This window comes from Terrapene carolina, unplaced genomic scaffold (genome assembly GCF_002925995.2).
Source record: "Terrapene carolina triunguis isolate 2854851 unplaced genomic scaffold, T_m_triunguis-2.0 Scaffold35098, whole genome shotgun sequence".
NCBI classification, from domain to species: Eukaryota; Metazoa; Chordata; order Testudines; family Emydidae; genus Terrapene; species Terrapene triunguis.
The window spans coordinates 10,285,553-10,305,435 of NW_020699449.1; the positions used below are offsets into that span (position 1 = coordinate 10,285,553).

General features: G+C 39.1%; 1 protein-coding gene across 2 annotated transcripts in view; it reads right to left on the reverse strand.

The window, feature by feature from the left end:
- Nucleotides 1-2,104: 2,104 nt before the first annotated feature.
- The window catches only part of LOC113405371 (polypyrimidine tract-binding protein 3), a 98,115-nt gene continuing 80,336 nt past the window's right edge, over nt 2,105-19,883 (reverse strand). For both annotated transcript variants that reach the window (XM_026646547.1, XM_026646546.2), the window contains 8 exons: nt 17,788-17,962; nt 14,333-14,410; nt 12,836-12,975; nt 6,702-6,735; nt 5,592-5,684; nt 4,444-4,660; nt 3,170-3,247; nt 2,105-2,329 (listed from right to left, as the gene is read on the reverse strand). In XM_026646547.1, the coding sequence (XP_026502332.1) occupies nt 2,197-2,329; nt 3,170-3,247; nt 4,444-4,660; nt 5,592-5,684; nt 6,702-6,735; nt 12,836-12,975; nt 14,333-14,410; nt 17,788-17,962 (948 nt within the window). In that variant the 3' untranslated portion in view covers nt 2,105-2,196. The remainder of the gene's footprint in view (nt 2,330-3,169; nt 3,248-4,443; nt 4,661-5,591; nt 5,685-6,701; nt 6,736-12,835; nt 12,976-14,332; nt 14,411-17,787; nt 17,963-19,883) is intronic.

Below are 19,883 nucleotides of genomic sequence, written 5' to 3' on the forward strand. Positions count from 1 at the left end.
AAGAGAGAGGATCACAAATGCCAAAAATTTCCCCTCATACTTCTCCCTCGTCTCTTTACATCTTTCAGTAAATAAACATATTTGAAGATATTTACTCATTGTGTGCACACCTCCTATGCAATATACACATCTATCTCGATAGACATACCTGCTGTCAAACAATGTTTATATTACAATAAAATGTAGAGAGTTTTGCCAACTTCATCATTCTGATCAGCCTACTGTACAACATAAAAAGCTATATAACTTAGGAAGCCAAGTCAATAACCTGCTCCTTATCCTATCATTCTACAGAAATTTTTGAAACAATGTATCTAACTTCTGTGTCAGGATGGTTACTCAATTTTTGCTACTGACCATCACCCTCCTATAAGTGTGGATCTATAAATTTGCAGAATTGTCCCTGTCTGACAATCCTCAACTGGGATTAGGGAAAGAAAATATAGATTTAATGAAAAACCAAGATGAATGAGTGCCACAGACCATTACAGCAGAAAACTTTACATCTTTTCTACTTTCATAGCAGTTACAAAAGCAGAAATAAACAACCATTTATGTTTGAGAGGAATATCTCTTTAAAAACTCAATCCAATTTCTGCGGACATAACTTCTAAAAAGGATATTTCTTTTTATAAAAAACTTAACATTGTTTAATACAATCATAGAAATAACTTTAAAATTTATACCTACATTCAACAAAAATAGTAAGAATTGCATCTCAACTTGCTCTCCAAACAGAAGTGGACATTCAGTATTGAAGTTATGATATTTATGAAGGAAAGCAAGTCAACCTTTTAGTACTGTAAACTCAGTACTGAGGGGAAAAAAGGAATCCTGAGACGAAATATTATGAAACATTAGATAAGATCCAGAAACTGGAATTAATTTTTTACAGCCAAATATTGGTGTCAGCCAACTGTAACCAGGTAAATTTGAAGAGGCCTACAGGATGTGCACTGAGTTATCCTTCTTCCCACCTCCCCATCTCTATACCAAAGCACCAAAAATTTGAATTCAGACTATTACTTATTGAAAAAACATTTTTAAAATCACAATGAAAACACTTAAAAACTAATCGATCAAGAAAAAAATCTCTCACCAAGCCCACAATACAGTTTTCAAGATACTTTAGATAAAACTCTAAGCTATTGTATCATAAGCACATAATAAGGCACGTAATAAGAAATTAAGTAAATACACAGTAATTCTGATTTAAGTATTAGAGATTATAGTGGTACAAAAAACCCTTGAGGTTAATTTTTTTTTTCTAAAGACGACCTTACCAAAAATAACTTTTTAAAAATTTGTCAAACCATATGATAGACCTGAATATTTTACTTAAGACTGTAAACATTTTTTTTCTGAAAAGAAATGTTAAAAACTGTGTGAAATCAGGACTATTTTCTCCTTTCAATTGCTCCAAAGTTATATTACACAACATCATTTCATGGTAAAAAACCCAAAAATCTGAAGCTTTCATTCCATAATTCTATTCCTAGCTACAAGTGTCAATGATACCACATTTCAAAAGATCTCACTTATTTTGATTTTACTTTACTCCAGGGAGAGACAAGGCACTGCCTTTCCTCCAATAATTTCACCCCCACAAACAATTGCAGATTTTTAAAAAATGCATAAGCTATTCAGAAAGATCAGCCAAAATATGGATATACCATTCAATAAAATATTGTTCAATAGCTATTCATTGTATAAGCTTGCTTTTCATTGAGAAACTCAAGCACTCTTTCCCATTCAAATTAGTGTTTAATCCGTACAGAGGAGTAGATTTAGTATTTCATTTGAAGCATTCTTTGAATGGTATATTTTAAATAGGCTTGGAAATGTCATGTAAGGCTAATTTGGAACAAAAACTAAAAGGGTGTTCCTGAAATATAATTCAAAGGAGGAAATTTGACTATAAATATTGTTGCTAAAGATTAATTCCATAGAAGAAACTGTTTCTGGAGGAATATTAAACCTATGACCACATTACTAGCAGAAAACAAATGGAAAGATCATCCCTTGATTCTTTACTGTGTACACGAATACACATGAACATCAAACTCAGCATGAGTTTCTTTTTTTTTCTTTTTTTTTTTTTTTAAGAGGCAAGAGTTGGTCTTAGCTGTTTCAGTCTCTGTCTGAAGGTTTTACTGAAACTGTGGTGCAGTCTTAATAGGAAAGTTCACAGAAAAGTCAGATTGTAGATTTGGAGAAAGAAACTCTGAGGTGATGGTTTTCCCCAAGGTCATGATTATGAAGCTCAATGAGAGCCTGGATTGCTTCTTCCACAGTGCCCAACTGGATGAGAGCCATTTTGCGATCTTTCCTGAAGTTCAACAGAAGAACAAAATTAATTCTAACCAATTCCTGATTACACCAACACCTCCCAAAAAACCTCTGATAGCGTTTTTCAGCCACTGTATTATCCGCTGAGACTTTTGTATAATAAAAGAATCAGAACAAGAGATGTACCTATTAAAACAAAAATAGAAGCAGATAGAACTATATAAATCTTCAAGCAGATGGCCTGCTGTGGTCCCACTTTGTTCCAGGATCCTGTTGCATATCAAAAGCTAAAAAGGATAAATATATATGGCTGGAAGGCCTCTAAGGAGAATTTAAGTGTTGGCCATTTGAAAGGAGTCATTCTTGCCTATGAATCGGTATTCAATCGATGCCCCAAAATAGTGTTTCAGGACACAGTACTGCTGCAACTGGTATCTTTCAGATGAGATTTTAGACCCCATAGTTCTTTAAAATGAACAGGGGAGTTATTTCTAGTGCTCTGTCTAAATTTCAATTTGGGCATCTACATCCTGTCACAAAAGAGTCCCATGCAATACTAATTGGATGCTATATTGTACTTCATTTTCTGTCAGTACTGTACAGTGTTAGTATCCACGGTTTAACAAAGCCCTGGCTGGGATGGTTTAGTTGGGGTTGGTCCTGCTTTGAGCAGGGGGTTGAACATTCCTGAGGTCTCTTCCAACCCTAATCTTCTATGATTTAACAGTTTTCTAAAACTCCCTGCAAAGGTAGTTATATCTTTGTCCATAAAATTTCTTCACATACACAGTTTCTATACATAAAAACAGTTCACTATCCATCAGGATTAAAGTTTCTATAATAAAATTATTAAATGCTCTAATCTGCTCTGAGAACTTACTGGAAGAATTTGAAGGCTTTCACAGTACATCCAGTATCTGCAAAAAGGTTCTTCAGGTCATCAACAGTAACTGAAGGTCTAAAACGAAAAAATGCTCCAATTAATTATAATCCTGTTATAGATTTTATACTCTCTCTGTTCTTTTGAACTTCCATTTCAGGCTTCCTGTGTAAAGTCTGACAGTCCACAGTCCAAATTTTGCTTTGATCAATTTAAGTCAGTACAAACTCTGGCCCCATGTGTCGAGACTTTTATATTGTGACTTAACATTTCAGTGTTCTACAAATTCTTAAGACAACATTCAGGCTTTCCCCTGCATTGTTCACAAATGCAACTGCACGGAATTCATTCAGAACTCAGATTTCTAGAATTATAAGTTAAGATGATTTGGACATTTTTACTTTTCGAAGTACGTTTTATTTAAAATGTGGTCCTCTGAATATAGCTTTGGTAAGGCTTCCCCCCACCCACTTCCCTTTTTGAAACAATGTTCCTTTAAGGTAATGTTATGTACAACCACAGTTGCAGTGTTAAGGAAGCTTGTCTGAGAATTGATGGCATTAACTAGCTCAGTTTTTCTTTTTCTTGCTCACTTTCTGGTTCTGATGTTCTAGCACAATGCTGCAATATTAGAGGTTACTAATTCTCCAGACAGATAGCAAGCTAGTTTCGATTCCATCTCCTAATGTTCAGTCTAAATTCTGTCAGATTCCCTTTAAAACGGTAGAGAAAAAAGAAAAAGAAACAGTGGCTTAAAACAATCACATGTGTATTACACCATTCCTACATGCACAGTCATTACATAGAAATAATGTTCATTATATAATAGGACTATCGTATGTTATTTAGCAAAGTCTAGTAACAGGTTTTCAAGAACTTTGCCTTCAGCACAGATATACAATGTTGGATATGGTCTGCAAAAAATATCTGTGCAGCAGACTAAGAGAAAAACAGGTTGTATCCACGTAGTTATTGCTGAGTGCACTATAAGGACTCGGTCTTCTTAAAACTGAATTTGTCCCTTTCAGGAGTAACAGAAGTAACTCTCACAGGACTTTGTCACTGTTAAAGCTATATTTGGAAATGAATGCACTGAAAATTCTTTGGTTAAGCATTGAGCATGGGGAAAAGAATCACTAAATCTTAGCAAACAGAAAAAGGCAAAGGAAAATATTCAGACCTGTGTCAAGCTACAGATGTTTAAAAAAAAAAAATCTCATTTTTTAACAGACAAGTTCCTTTTCAAATTGAGTTGTGCATGTTTGGATACTTACGGAATGTTGGAGAGATGCAGAGTAGCAGATGGAGGGAAGATATTTAGGAAGTTTTTAGATCCAGGCTTCTTAAAGCGATGTAAAGGGCTATTGCTATAGTCCTTAGTCAGACCTTGGTCCTCTTGTCCCTCACGAGGAAGCTGAACAGTTTGATGCTTTGAAAGAGTTGCCCGGAGCACCTTTCCATAAAGTCTCTGTCCATTTAAGTGGCTCATGGCTAGAACATAAATGTTGACAGTAATATCTGAACAGGAAAACAGACTAAGAAAAAATCCCCACACCGTTTGAATGACTAAAATTTCAAGCTTATCCAACAGTGCCATTTATAGCTGGATATCAGGTTCTCAAGTATAACAGCAACTATTAACAACATTAAATAAAGCAAAAAATTCTAAAGATAACCATAATGGATGTAATACAACCTCTAACCTTAATTTAATGATAATACAAAGATTCTTCTAATCCAATTTTTCAGTTTTATTTTTGATTGAATATTTGAATATTTAAAATATAGAAAAAATACTTTCAAAATCTTTAACTTATTTTGGCACAGTATTCCTAGTATCACACCAAAGTAGCTTTTCCTCTGAGTACTACAGAAGAGACTCACTTCTTACTTTAGAACAAAAAGCTTAGTAACATGTTAAATTAGGTATTTTGATATTCCTGTGCCAGTCACTGAGACAGTGCATGCACTAAAATTACTAATGTCTACAACTCACTATTGTCAACAGAAATTCAAATATACTCATCCCATTATTAACCTATATTGTAGATAACTCTGCATTCTTATTGCTTTGGCAAAATCCTGAGCAAACAAATGAGTTTTAAACTCATTTTTGTACTGATGGGAGGCTGGGTTTTGCTAGTGGGTTTTACTACTGATTTGGTTTGCTTGGTTTTTTTTAAGTTATGTCAGAAGTGCCTGAAGTAATAGAACATTTTATTGAAAAAAAGTTATGATCTGTAGCCAGTTAGTATGTTTAAGGCAGTAATTGAACAGTAATTCTGAATAGCGAATTGTGGAATGGCAGACACCTAGAGCTCTTCTGAAACTCCAAATCAGCTGTTAATTTTGTTAACTGCTGTAATGGAAACTGCAGATATCAGTACAACAAACATGCCCATGAAAATCTGGTTATTAGTACCTAGTTGAGCCTGGGTTGCATCTGCCATCTGAACCAAAGCATTTTCTTTTTTGTTAAACATGATCTTTACTCGATGTACATCACCATAGACACCTGTGGAAATCCAAAAAAGGTACTTTCAATGTATTAACTTGTCTGGAGCATCTGATTATCTGTAGTGCAAAACACTCAAGTGTCAAGTTTATATCACTGAAGTTCATCAGCAAAAATGGAGAATAATCAAGCTATTTAAAACAGTTGGGCAAGGAGCTTTGTATGAAGAGCTTTCAAGGTTATGTCTCGGTCTGCATTTTTCTGAAGGAGTGAGGAATTGTGAATAAATGTGGCATCTTTTTCAGTGCTAATTTAACACCGACAGACCCCGGATCATCTGCGGGCAAGATTGAACCCGGGGCCTCTAGAGCTAAATGCATGTGCCTCTACTAAATGAGCTAAAAGATACATGACCCTTAGCTAAAGCTGTAGCAGGCTCATTAATCTCTACGTGGTTTCGGTGCCACTAGAGGGGACAGAACACCACACCCAGGAGGTGTGTGGGTTACACTAACATCATAGACAGTTATTTTTAACTGCTAAATTTGACAACAATAAAAAAAGACAGGATCATTCAAGATACCAACAAAACATGAACAAAGAATCTGTGTATGTATGAAGCCCTCACTTTATTTCCTCTGACGTTGTCTCCCCACCCAACTCTGGTGACACAAAGGAAGGGGAGGCAAACATGAAAGGTAGCACATACTCAGAATCCACTAAGGCATCATATCTAGGTTAGCCCTCCCAGGCCGATCCACCATTTTATTTTATTTTTTCTGCTTTGAAATTCCCGCCCCCCCCCCCCATCTTTTTCTTCTGTGACTACTGATCCAAGCTATTGTCATATTAAACCCAGCATATTCTCTTGGGATTTCCTTGAGATTGAAAACATGCAAGCCTGCCTTGTATGTAAGCGATTTGACAGGACAGGGTAACTATGTTTTTCTGGATAAGGAATAAAAATGAAATTTTAATTAAATCAGTTCATCAGATGAACAACAATGCTGATCCTGTGATTTCTCACAGTACATTTCAAATAATGTTCTGTAGTAGTAGAGGCAATAAAAACCTTACCAAATAGGATAAAGAGCCCATGAGGTGTGATAGCCTGTATAAATGACAAGACAAAACACATTTTAACACCATTTGAATATATAAAAGGAATTCATGCCGTAAGTAATTATAGCCAACTATTTTGGTTACTAAGTACTACTGCAAACTGGTAAAAACATCATGCTTGGGTTTTGTTTTGTTTTTTAAAGAATAATTCTTTTCATGTTTTCCCCAATAATTTCATCCGTTTGCCCCAATGGACGCAGCATAATGCGTTTTAACACGCAAAATGTTTTCAATAGGCAATTATAAAATTTGCAATAGTTCACAACCCTATATGCTCCATTCTTCATCTTTTGCAATAGTAAGAACTTGCCTACTACCGAGCAGCGGGTCTCAAACTGTAGGTCATGTCCCCAAAGTGGGTCGCGACCCCGTTTGAATGGGGTTGCCAGGGCTGGTGTCAGACTTGCTAGGGCTGGGGCCAAAGCCCAAGCCCCACTGCCTGGGGCCAAAGCCCCAGGGCTTCAGCCCTGTGTGGCAGGACTCAGGCTTGGGCTTCAGATTACAGGTCCCCTTCCCAGGCGGAAGCCCTTGGGGTTCAGCTTTGGCCCCCTGGCTTGGGGGCATCGGGTGGGCTCAGGCTCCAGTTTCCCCTTCCTGGGGTGGTCTTGTAATTTTTGTTGTCAGAAGGGGGTCACGGTGCAGTGAAGTTTGAGAACCCCTGCTACAGAATATGCAATTACTTTAAACTCAGTGTAAGTAGCTGCTAAATGAAAATAATCTGCATGAACCAATTCTTGTTTTCAAACAAGTTCTCATTCACTAAAGCACTCAAGCTTATGTTTTAATGTAAAGCACATGCTTCAGTGTTTTATGAACAGGGGTGGTTTGTTGAATCAGAATCTAGAGGAACATAAAAACAACGAGGAGTCCGGTGGCACCTTAAAGACTAACAGATTTATTTGGGCATAAGCTTTCGTGGGTAAAAAACCCACTCCGAAAGCTTATGCCCAAATAAATCTGTTAGTCTTTAAGGTACCACTGGACTCCTCGTTGTTTTTGTGGATACAGACTAACACGGCTACCCCCTGATAGAAGAACATAGAGCATAAGGGACACAATTATGGGCATTATTTCCTGTAGACCAGAAAGATAACTATAAAATTACAAATGGCCATTTGGGGTACAGATTCGCTTTCTCTCTTAATCATTCCCCATCTCAGCCTAATGCTATCCTCAAAAAATGACGCCTGTTCTAGGGAGGTATTTGTAGGAAGAGTAAACAAAGTCCACTCAGAACCAAATATCCAGTAAGTTATGTGTCCACTATTACAGTTATAAAATGTTTAGTGTTAATTTATAAATGGTGCCTAACCGTAAAAACAAGGCTCATGTTTCTCACGTCCATTCCAATTAGGTGTATGTGTGCTGCGTGCACAGTAGCCGGAAAGTTTTCCCCCTAGCAGTACCCATTGTCAGCTTAGGCGCCCCCTGGAGTTGCACCTCCATGGCACTGTATATAGGGCCCTGCGAACCTGCTGCCACTTCAGTTCCTTCTTGCCAGCCTTGCTCTGACAGTGGGTCTTGGAATGGACGTGAGCAATACATCTCGAAGAAAAATTGCCAAAGGTAGGTGACTTTTTTCTTCAAGTGCTTGCTCATATTGATTCCAATTAGGTGACTCCCAAGCAGGAACTCTGAGGCGGGGTCGGAGCTCATGGGTTCACTGATTGAAGCACCGCTCTGCCGAAGGCTGCATTATCTCTAGCCTGCTGAGTAATAGCGTAATGCGAGGTAAAGGTGTGGATTGAGGATGACGTCACAGCCCTGCAAATTTCCTGGGTTGGAACCTGGGCCAGGAATGCCACTGAAGATGCCTGTGCCCTCGTGAAGTGCGCCGTCAGCATGGGAGCAGGTACTTTCGCTAGACCGTAGCATGTCCGGATTCATGATGTAATCCGTGATGAAATCCTTTAAGAACTGGAAGCCCTTTCATTCTGTCTGCTACTGTGATGAATAGTTGAGTGGATTTTCGAAGCGGCTTTGTCCATTCAATATAGAAGGCGAATGCCCAGCGAACATCCAAAGAGTAGAGTTTTTGTTCCTGGCTGTTTGCGTGTGGCTTGGGGTAGAAAACTGGGAGAAAAATATCCTGATTAACATGAAACTGGGAGTTGACCTTCGTGAGGGAGGCTGGGTGTGGCCGAAACTAAACCTTGTCCTTATAGAATACTGTGTAAGGCGGCTCAGACGTTAGGGCCTTAAGCTCAGATACCCTCTTGGCAGATGTTATTGCCACCAGGAATGCTACCTTACATGAGAGAGAGAGCAAAAGGCATGTCACACGTGGTTCAAGGGGGGGCGGGGGGGGGGGGCCTTAAATTGGGAAGAACCAGGTTAAGGTCCCAGGCTGGGATTGGCTGCTGTATTTGAGGGTATAGCCTGTCAAGTCCTTTAAGAAAGCATCCAACTATTGGGTTGGTGAAGACCGATTGGCCCGCCATGCCTGGGTGAAAGGCGGAAATGGCAACCAAGTAGACTTTTACTGATGACAAAGCAAGCCCATCCTGCTTCAGGTGCAGATGGTAGTTCAAGATAAAATTCGAAGCTGGAGCCCCCGGTAGAATACACTTTCCTCCTGAAAAGGTCCAGCTTCTTCGCATCTTGGGCTTTAGGTGATGGACCTTGGTGCCCTTGACGTTCCTGTTCATTTGTCGCCGCCGCCGCCACCACTAAGGAGTCTGATGGTGGGTGCGAATAAAAGTGTTCAAATGCTTTAGAGTGGACAAAATACTTCCTCTCTGTCCTTTTCACCATCGGGGGCAGGAAGGTGGCGTTTTCATGGTATCTTGTATGATTTTAATGAGTGACAAGGCAACTCAGAGCAGGAGTCAACAGTGCCAGGCTAGGTGGTGCCGTGCTTATGTGGCCCAACGTGGATCTCACTGTGCCTGAGTCCTTCCATCCCGGTGTGGGTGAACAGCACCCTGTCTGGCTTCTTGAGGGACACTAGGAACAGTACCACGCACTGCCATGTGCGGAGTCCCTGTAGAGGGAGCTCTGCTGGTGCTGAGCGTCTCTATCCAAGTCCTTTTTTGGTACCAAAGTTTCCCATGTCGATGCCAGAGTACTGTGCACCAATGCTGAGGAACTAGGCGTTGGTTTAGCCGAACCCAGCTCTGAGTGAGGACGGAGGACGGCCTCCCTCAGAAGGATCGTCAACCGTTGGCCCCTCTCTTTTTGAGTCCTGGGGCAAAATCCCCATAAAGATCTTGCAATGATCCTTCTGGTGCAATTCCCCCAGACACTTCAAGCAGGAAGTATGAGGGTCGCTCCTGGGCATAGGCTTGTTACAAGCTATGCAGTGTTTAAGCTCCGGGGACCAAGGCATGCCCCGGTACCCCCAAACAATTCCCTACCAGAATTCTAACTATATAATGACTGAACTAAGTACAACTACTAACTACTGATCTAACTGAACAAGCGTCCCGGCTAACCGTCACAGGCAGTAAGAAGGAACTGAAGTGGTGGCAGATCAGCAGGGCCCTATATATGGCGCCATGGAGGTGCGACTCCAGGTGGCACCTAAGCCAAACCGACGGGTACTGCTAGGGGAAAAACCTTCCGGCTACTATGCACACGGCATGCACACACCTAATTGGAATCAACATGAGCAAGCACTTGAAGAACAACGGTTTCTCTCTTTTTAAACCAGAAGAGGAAACACATTTTATATTCCAAATCTGACCGTTTTAGAAACTATGAACAGTAACAGACCGCCATAGGAAATGAAGCCCTTTTCCTTAAAAATATCTTGACGCAAGCTCCAACTTCAGCTATGCCGGCTTGCCATTTGTGAGTAAAAAATAAATACATATTTAGTGTGAGAGGGCAAGGTGTGCATCCTAAATTCAGGCATCATGCAAGAGTTACTTCTGTTGCTGGAGCTCCCGCTGCAGGCTTAACAGCATAGCTAGGAGCTACATGCAGGAAGGGGATGAAGTTGAATCGTATGCATGCAGCCATGAGAAGAATTTGTCCCAAACACAGTAACTATTGAAGCACAAATGGTAACCTTATAACAAAGTCACCAACAGGGGTACTCTCCAAGTAGCACATGTCCAGCGTTCTGAGTTTTAAATGACCTTTTCAAAAGGTTTGGCAATATCTGGTTAGCTTACACTGTAGCATGCATTCAAAGTTCTTGGCATTGCCTTTTTAGAATTGCAATGAATAGTGAACAAAACAGCAGTGCTACAAATATCTTTGTTCTATGTTTCACATGTGCATATGGTTTAGCAGAATATGTTCACTTAGGAATGAGAGAGTCATCATCTTTGGTTGTCAGCAGCAAGAGGCACTCACAGCTTCTACTACAGTAATCAGGGTACAACCCAACATTTGTTTTAAAAAGTTAGAAAGATAACCTAAGACCTATCTCCTTTCTTCCCTGTTCCCACTCAGTGGGATTGTGTACAATGGATGTAGTAACTTCTGCGGTTTCCAAATGCAAGGAGGATTAGTGTAGGACTAACCATGCAGAAAGTTTAAATGTTTGAGAAAAGAAAGCTCATTTTCATAACCTTGCCCCTTCCCTACCCAAAGAGCTCTGCAAGGTTCTCTGTGGAAATCCTGGTAGGAGGAATTTTGTTTGGCCTTGTTTAACCGACTGATTTTTTCCAAGAATAAGATTATCCACTTTGAAGCCAGTATTTCTAGCCAGACAGGCCTTGGCCAGCCCACAAGGCTTGTGTATAAATTTGTTCGGGATACACTGCAGCACAAACAGACTTTTTTTAACTACTGCAACATTGCTCACAATCTGTGTTTCCCAATGCTTTGCACGAAGACAAAGTAACTAGCTGGAGATCATGAAGAGAATATATACAGTACTGTTTCTTTGCTTTGTCACATTTGTAGCATTGTGTCATTTCAGGTACTTAAAAGGCATGTGTACAATCAGAATTTTGCAAATAAAGATTGTTAAATATTGGTAATGTGAAGAAAAGTGCTTCTATTTCAGTGACATCCATCAGAGAATTCTGGAGATACGATGAGTTAGGTGAACCTGAAAGAAGTGTATGAAATAGCAAGCAGCTATTTTACATTTCTATGATATAGTTAGTCTGTGAACAGACAAATGTACAGTATATCAAAACAGACTCAATGAAGAAACTTGTAAATAAGATCTGACTCATCTTTTTAATACATTTTATACACTTTTTATATTTATGCTAAGTTTCCAAAGAACTGGGGATAAGTTAGTGAGAAACTCTACCTATGCCACCTTCAGATAAAACAAATACTGAAATCGTATAGCTATATAATATTTTGGTCTGATAATTTTACTGCAAATTTATAAAACTAAACAATAATCATAAGGTAGGTATATTTAAAAATACACAACAAATCTACATATTCACATTTATCAATTGGTTTCAAAAAAGTGGTTTCTGGAAATGTCAGTATGTCAAAGGACACTCACAAGCCTGTATGTTACTTTTGGATTCTAAACCACCTGTGATTTTTTTTCCCCCAGGAAAAATGGGAAAGTTTGAAAAGAACCCACAAGAGTTTAGAAGGGCACTCATGGTCACCCTTCTATCTCATCCTTAACTACCTGCTCTCACCCATCTCTTCTTTGTGGAGAATACTCTGCCCTCTGTAAGGGTGAGAGTGGCACAAGGAGGATCCTCATTCCCTAAAGGGACCACACCTGTTTTACAATTATTCAATAGTTGCCTGCCTTTGCTTTGTGTTTCAGTGTATTTGATTATGTAAGATGTGTATTCTCTTCACTTTGGAGGTCTACTGACTGCAAGAGCTGCAGACTCTCAATAGACTGCTTCTTCCAATTAGTATGTCCATTGTTATACCCCCATGTTATATTTGTTTCTAATGAGGATGTCCATGTTCTTCTGAGATTCTATGAAGCTAGCATATGGTTCTAATCTTTGCCAATATTGCGAATTACTTAGAGCAAGTGATGTGGCTGCGGTGCCATTTCTGACATGAACAAAGTAAAAAAATATTTGTTATCCTTCTTTGTTTAACTTCCAATTTAAATTTTAGGACAAATATTTTAACATATTCTATGCGAATATCAAACTACCAACTACTTGCATTGTTTGATTCCACCCATTCAAGCTTACATCAGGATTGAGGTTGCTGACAAGCAAAACAGAATTTCCTGGAACACCAGCAACTCCAGGAATAGCCATCCGTCCAGTCACTGCAGATGTGGTGATTGCGAGAGGACCAAGTGCTCCAGGAAGAGATGGGACTGAAAGACCTGAAAAACGATACTCAAATTATGGCCCAAAGGAAGTGGAAAAACTATTTCAGAAGTCTAAAAAAAACCCGCTCAAATTATGTAACATTGATTTATTTAAAAATAAATTCAACACCCAATAATAAAAGGCTCCATAGGCATATTTTAGTTTCTCCCAAAAGACTGATATATACCAATGGTTTCCAGCTCTTTTCCTGGGACAAAAACTCCAACCCCAACAAAAATCCACCCACATTTTCTTGGCTCAGTCCCTTCTGTCATACAACACTGTCTAGCAAAAACAGACAGATCTCTGTGTTGGAGGCTAGGGGGACTCGCATGGACAGGTGGGCTATTTTGGGAGTTGAATTAGTGCTACTAGAGCTTGCTTTTTAATTGTAGGCTTTTGGGTGTTGCACTTCTCATGATGGTCACTCCAAAATACAAACCCCCACTACCTCAAAATAAAGCGACAGTGACATTGCAAGGAGATATTGAGTAATAAAGTAGTAAGCATGTATATCAAAAAGTTAAGCAAAAAAGCCATAGTAATCTATCATTTTTACAATTAGACTTCTAGTTTTGTCACTTTCAAATAGCCCTTTTTACTATGTGTAATTTCTTAGTAGACTCAGAAGCCAGAGCACAAATGACAGCGTAGCTCATGACTAAGGTTAAGATTTTGTCACGGATATTTTTAGTAAAACTCAGGGATAGGTCAGGGGCAATAAAGAAAAATTCACGGAAGCCTGTGACCTGTCCCTGACTTTTACTAAAAATATCCCACAAAATGGGGAGCCCAGCTGCAGGGTCCCCACACCGCTTGCAGAGGTTGGGTAGCTGTGGATGCAGCTCCCAGCTCTGGGCCCCCCCACCGCCTGTGAGGGCTCGGAGCTCCAGGGTCCCCTAGCATGGCACCGCGGTGACCCTCCCCGCGGTAGCCGGGAGCTGCGGGAAGGCCCCCACTGCCCAAGGCGGCTGGGAGCTGCAGCCTTGGGCAGCTCTGGGGGCCCCCGGTGCCCGTGTTTGCTGGGAGCTACGGCCCTGCCCACCTGGAAACTCTGGGGGGACCCCACAGCTCCTGGCCGACAGGGCTGAATTCATGGTGTTCGCTGGAAGTCACGGATTCTGTGACTTCCGCAGCCTCCGTGAATAAAAACATAGCCTTAATCATGACAACCAATAGTACACGTAATTCCTACAGTTTATTTAAATAGTAATACTTTGGGTAGTATGCTATGCAAACAGAGGTAGACTGACTGCTTTTTATGAATACTTATAGATCTTGATATTGCTGCATTATCATTCTGTTTAACTAGCTGGATTTCAACAATTTAAGGCAGTCTTCAAATTTACCAAACAAAAAATAAAGACTTACCTGCAGCTTGATGAAAGCCAATGGCTGGGGCAAATCCAGCAGCCCCGGCATATGGTGAAGAGATTATTCCTGGGGTGCCTAGAATTCAGACATCTAATTAAAATCTATTCCAACACATTTAGCAAATAGAAAAATTATCAGTACAGAGGGACATTTCATATCACTGACATTTCAGAATAATACTCTTCCAAAGGTTTTACTGTATTTTACAGAACTCAGGTTCAACAACCAAAGTTGATGTTTGAAAAAAAATATTTACAAGGTTAAAAGATACAATCAGAATTTACACTGTTTGAATTAGATACATTTGCTAAAATAATATGGATATTAGTGGGTATAGTGCAATACTGTAGGAATTACCACATTGACAACTGAAGCAGACACCTAAGCTCTGACATAAATTATTTTGGCAGCCTACTCCCCTCTTATCTGTAGTCACAAAGTGTCCCTTATACAAACAATGCAAAGCATTAATCACATCACATTTTATGCTTGTAATACATGCACTGGTGCATTATACTGACAAGTTTTGGCAATATGGGTACTAATCATTCATTCACAGTTCTAGTTTCCATTATCATTCATTACTGAAGAAGCAATGACAAAGGGCTTTTATTCTGCCAGATGGGACCTGTATGTTGGACACCGATACCAGACAGACACGCAAGAATAGAATACAGCTAAAACAGGAAGATCAGGAATTCTAGCATATGTACAAAATCCTCTGCTATCTAGTTGACTGCAGATTCTAAGCAAACTCTCAGAAAATCTATTATGCCTTATGGGAAAAAAAGCTTTTTCAAATCAAATTTATTCCAAAATGCATCAGAAGTTTTTAACACGAGATATCTACAAAAATGTTTAACATTCAAATGGTTTTAAATACAGCAGTGTTTTTAGTAATTACTTAAACTGCAATATCCAAATCCTAAAATAAAGGGCTAAAATCGCTAAACGTACATACTGATAATTATCAACCACTGTTGCTGGCTTTATCATTGCAGCCTCCACTTGCTATATAACAAGCCCAGGGTTCCAGCTTCTTCACTATCATTTCATTTTATCCTCAGACACTTGAGCTCTGTCTGTACTACCACTTCCACTCATGCTACCACTGTTGGAAAATCTGGACCCCTATTTCTCCAGACAGGAACACCTCACCTCTGTCACTTCATATGTGCACGTATCTAATTCTCACCATCTTTTCAAATAAAGGTCTCTGTGCCAGATGCTAGATATTGGACAATTTAATTTTTTTACTGCCCGCAGTTGTAAGGCTTCTTGTGATTTTGAACATATTAAACCCTTAGGGTTAGATGACAGTTCCACACTTTTTGGTGCAGCTGCACTGGTGGAGAATTATGGGTTATTTGTTAAGTAGACAGGACCTGGTGGTGTTTGTACCAGTCCCAGCACACAAATATGTAATGTAAACCCTGTATCATATCCAAGTCTTTTCTTAATCTATTGTACCATAATCACTCTTCCCCCTCTTGCTGAAGTTTCAGGCAAATTAGCTAAACCTGATTCAACACAACTTACCAGGTTTGTAACAGGCACAATCTTAAGCATTGAGAGACTCCAATGCTTCCATGATACCGTACTGATGACTTGCAATAATTTTGTTTTTAAACAGAAATGGTTCTTATTTTATTACACAAATATTCAATGGCTTCATTTTTACTTACTTTAAAAACAGTGCAACTGCCAAATAACAAGTACAGCTAACTTCATTATGTGCATACTTCCTAATAAAACCCCTACAACCAAACAGCAAAGAGCGTCATCTCTCAGGACTACATCAGAAAGTTATACTGTGCTAGAGGAAAATAAGTTTTTCTTACCCGTTTGTAGCACTTTGACCAGTTGGACTGCACTATAGAAATATATTTTATTTTTTACATAACAAGGGAAGCATTTGGCCCTTAATGAAGACCCATCCAACAGCCAAGAGCTAGAAATCTCACTTGTCAGCTGTAGCTGCTGGTTGCCAAGAGAGCTGGAAATAGTTGTCAAAATAGCACAGATGGCTAGACCTTCTTCAGCTAGTCAAATGCCTCTTTTTCATAATTTCCATTACCATTGAGGTTGTTTAAATAAAATTGCCAAAGCCACAATACCAACACCACAGCCAATATATTGGATCTTTGGGTCTCTTCTGCTGCAATAACTGCAGTGCATTAACTGTTAAGCAGCCCTGTGGAATACAAGTGTATATGGCTACAACATGTCTCAAATATGGTCAATGCATCTCCCTTTAAATCCTTAGTATCCCTCAATTAATACCTTTACCCACAATAAATTGTTAAAACTACTTAATACATCTGCAGTTCTTAAATTTTACAAAAGCTGATCAGTAAGCATAGCAGCTCATATTCCAATACTTCACTTAAACTCATCTTACACACACACACCCTCCCCCACAAACCATACCTACTTAGAAAATTTTATTTCCATACCTCATTCCTGAGTGAACATTCAATGAAATTAAAAGATGGCAAGTTCAAAACCAATGAAAGGAAATACTTTTTCACACACTGCATACTTAAACTGTGGAACTCACTGCCACCAGAAGTTGTTGAGGCTGAGAACATACCAAATTCCAAAGACCACCACCACCACATTTATATGGATACCAAAAATATTGAGAAATATCATAATTAATGATAAATGCTGGAAGGGATATTAAACCTCATGCTCTCAAGGCAATCTTTAACTAAGAGATCAGGATAAGATCTTATGTGGGGCAGAAAATACCACATATACCTAACATGGGGTTCTTATACCACCCTGTACAGCATCTGGCAATAATCTCTGAATTTTCATCTTCTGAAAGTCTGAACCAGACCTTTAGTAATGTACATTTTGTGGTTTAGGTTTTTTTTGGGGGGGGGGGGGGGGTTAAAGTGCAGCTTTCCAACAAATCATGAGACTCTCTAAAATACTTACAATTTTCAAGCATCCTAATGGAACCAAAGTATCGGTTGTAGACTATTGTGTAATTAGACCGTCTGATGCACAGTATTTACTCATGTATGAAGTATAGTTGTAGCTGTGTTGGTCCCAGGATATTAGAGAGACAAGATGGCTGAGGTAATATCTTTTATTGGACCAACTTCTGATAGTCTGGAATACTACTAAGGAAATTTTGCCCTGTGGTGAGTAAATAATTATGTTCACAGAATGCCTTGAAACAAAAGCTTTTGGCATTAAAAGTCTGAAGAACTTTTGGTTGGGCAAATTCAGTTTAAGATATTCACTTATTTTCCAGGAGTAGATTTTTTTCTTTAACTTTCATATACACTTTATTGGCATCAAGTACTTTGGACTCACTAGTGTCACTCTCCTTTAGGAACCTTGGGAAATGAGGATGGAAATTCCTAAAGGGCAGTACAACATAAAAAGCAGAGTGTTACTTGCTCCATTATATTTACCTAGAAGGGAGGTTTCCTTACCAAAAGCGGCAGCCATGTTGGGGTCAAGGGAGGGCTGGCCATCGCCAGAAGGAAGGTCAAGGCGAGTGAAGTCTCTGCTTTTGTCATTGTTGTATTTTACATTAAGGCTTGTTAACTTGGAGAAATCGATACGCAGAGTGCAGCATGCATTGTAGATATTCTGGCCATCCAGAGCCTACAGAAAAAAGTGGTTGTAAAGTTTAAAAAGGGAAAACATTTACCATTCACATCTTTTTTTTGTTTGTTTGCTTGAAAAACAGCTTATTACTCAAATACAAATCCACACTAACAGCAACCTTTAAGAAGTTGTTGGTCCATTCCAGACTAGCCATCACCTTCAGCCAAAGATCCTTACTTTCTAGAATATTACTGTAACCTACTGGGTCAGTATGTGTTGCGTATCTCTCTCTGTGCCAATCCACAGGGAATGGGGCCTTGTATGGCCCCCCTCTTCAGAGCCTGGTCTCCTTAAAGGATGCATCAGATTCATGCTTTTAAGCCTTGGACATCTTCCACATTTAAACTGCACTATAAAATAGTGGCAGTGATATTAGTTTGGGTTTTTTTGGAACAACAGACCACAGGAATTTGTGGATGTTGGCTCGAGAGTAGTAAATTAAAGTTACTCATTATAGAACTACCCCAACACCACTAGGAAAGAATAAATGAACTGACTTTGTCTTGTTCATCAAAATCTTTTCTGCACAAGCACACCTGAGTACTCCTCCTAGCATCTCATCACAAAAAACAAAAGAAAAAAAAATCAGAGGCTACACATTTTCCACAGATTACCAGTTATGATTTCAGATTCTGTTATATAGAAATAGGAATAATGATCCGCAAATCCCTAGCTAACTTGAATTAAATGCCTTTACCAGTCAGTCACCTTAACTCCAAATAAAACATTCTTTTGGGATTGAAAACTTCTTTCACTCAATAGTTTACAAGTTATATGAAGACAGCAGAAAGGCCACCACAAAATGGCTACCAGGCTAGAACATGGAATGATCAGGTGATCATTAATCCCTCGGGTCAGATTCTCATTTAACGTGTGGCCATTTGGCACTGCCAAAGCAATGTAAAGAGGGCTTAAAGTGAGTGTAAGGTCCCTTTATGCTGGCAGAGCAGTGCAAAGTGGCCTTAACGTAAATAAATATCAGACTTAGTACAGAATGTGAAGATTGATCACATTACTGACAAATAAAATGCATGTGCAATGCCTGAACTCTGGTCTCGAAATAAACATAAGAACATGATTCAGTTTGTTTGTAAATTTGCGTGAAATTAAGTCTACACATTTAGTTATTCATTTGGGACTTTTTTCTCTTTCAGCTATGCAATTACCTGAAAAAATTAACATGAACAACCACAAAAGTAATATGCTCTGCATAAGGAAAGGTACAATAAAAAAAAATTGTGTAGCAAGAGAAATCTCTTCCCTATATCAATGCTCACATTCTAAGAAACCAAAGAAAGATAAGCGGAAGTGGCATGCCTCAGGTCCATTTTCAAGAATCCGACCCGAGGGATTAATGATCACCTGATCATTCCATGTTCTAGCCTGGTAGATGAGGTTTGCAGAATGCCCTAAAGCTGGAAAGAGTCATGTTGAATCTCCTTCTGGTGTGCAGTTCCATAGTAAGGCCTGGTCCACAGAAATTTTGTACTGGTTTAACATTTGGTTAAAGGTGTGAATTTCCTTTTATTTAACGTCATACAAGTACAACGCATTGCTTATACACCAGTACAGCTTATTCCTTGTCCTGAACAGCACAAGGAGAGTTGTATCGCCTAACTAGTATGACTTGTAGCATGCTCATATAGTTAAAGCTGCACAACTTTTGTACAACATGGGCTTAGCATAAATGAGTCAGGCTGACAAAATGAGACAGAATTGTTGAAAGTAAAAGCAAGATAAACTATCCAAAAACTTCAAAATTCTTATTTACAAATAAGTGATTCATGTTATGCAATATTGTTAGCCCAACGTCAAAACAAGTAAAATATGATTTTTAAAAGCTTTTTAAAAGAGTGACTAGATCATGAAGATTTCTTATCCAAGAACAGTTAAGCTAAACAAACTTTGTAGGGTATAG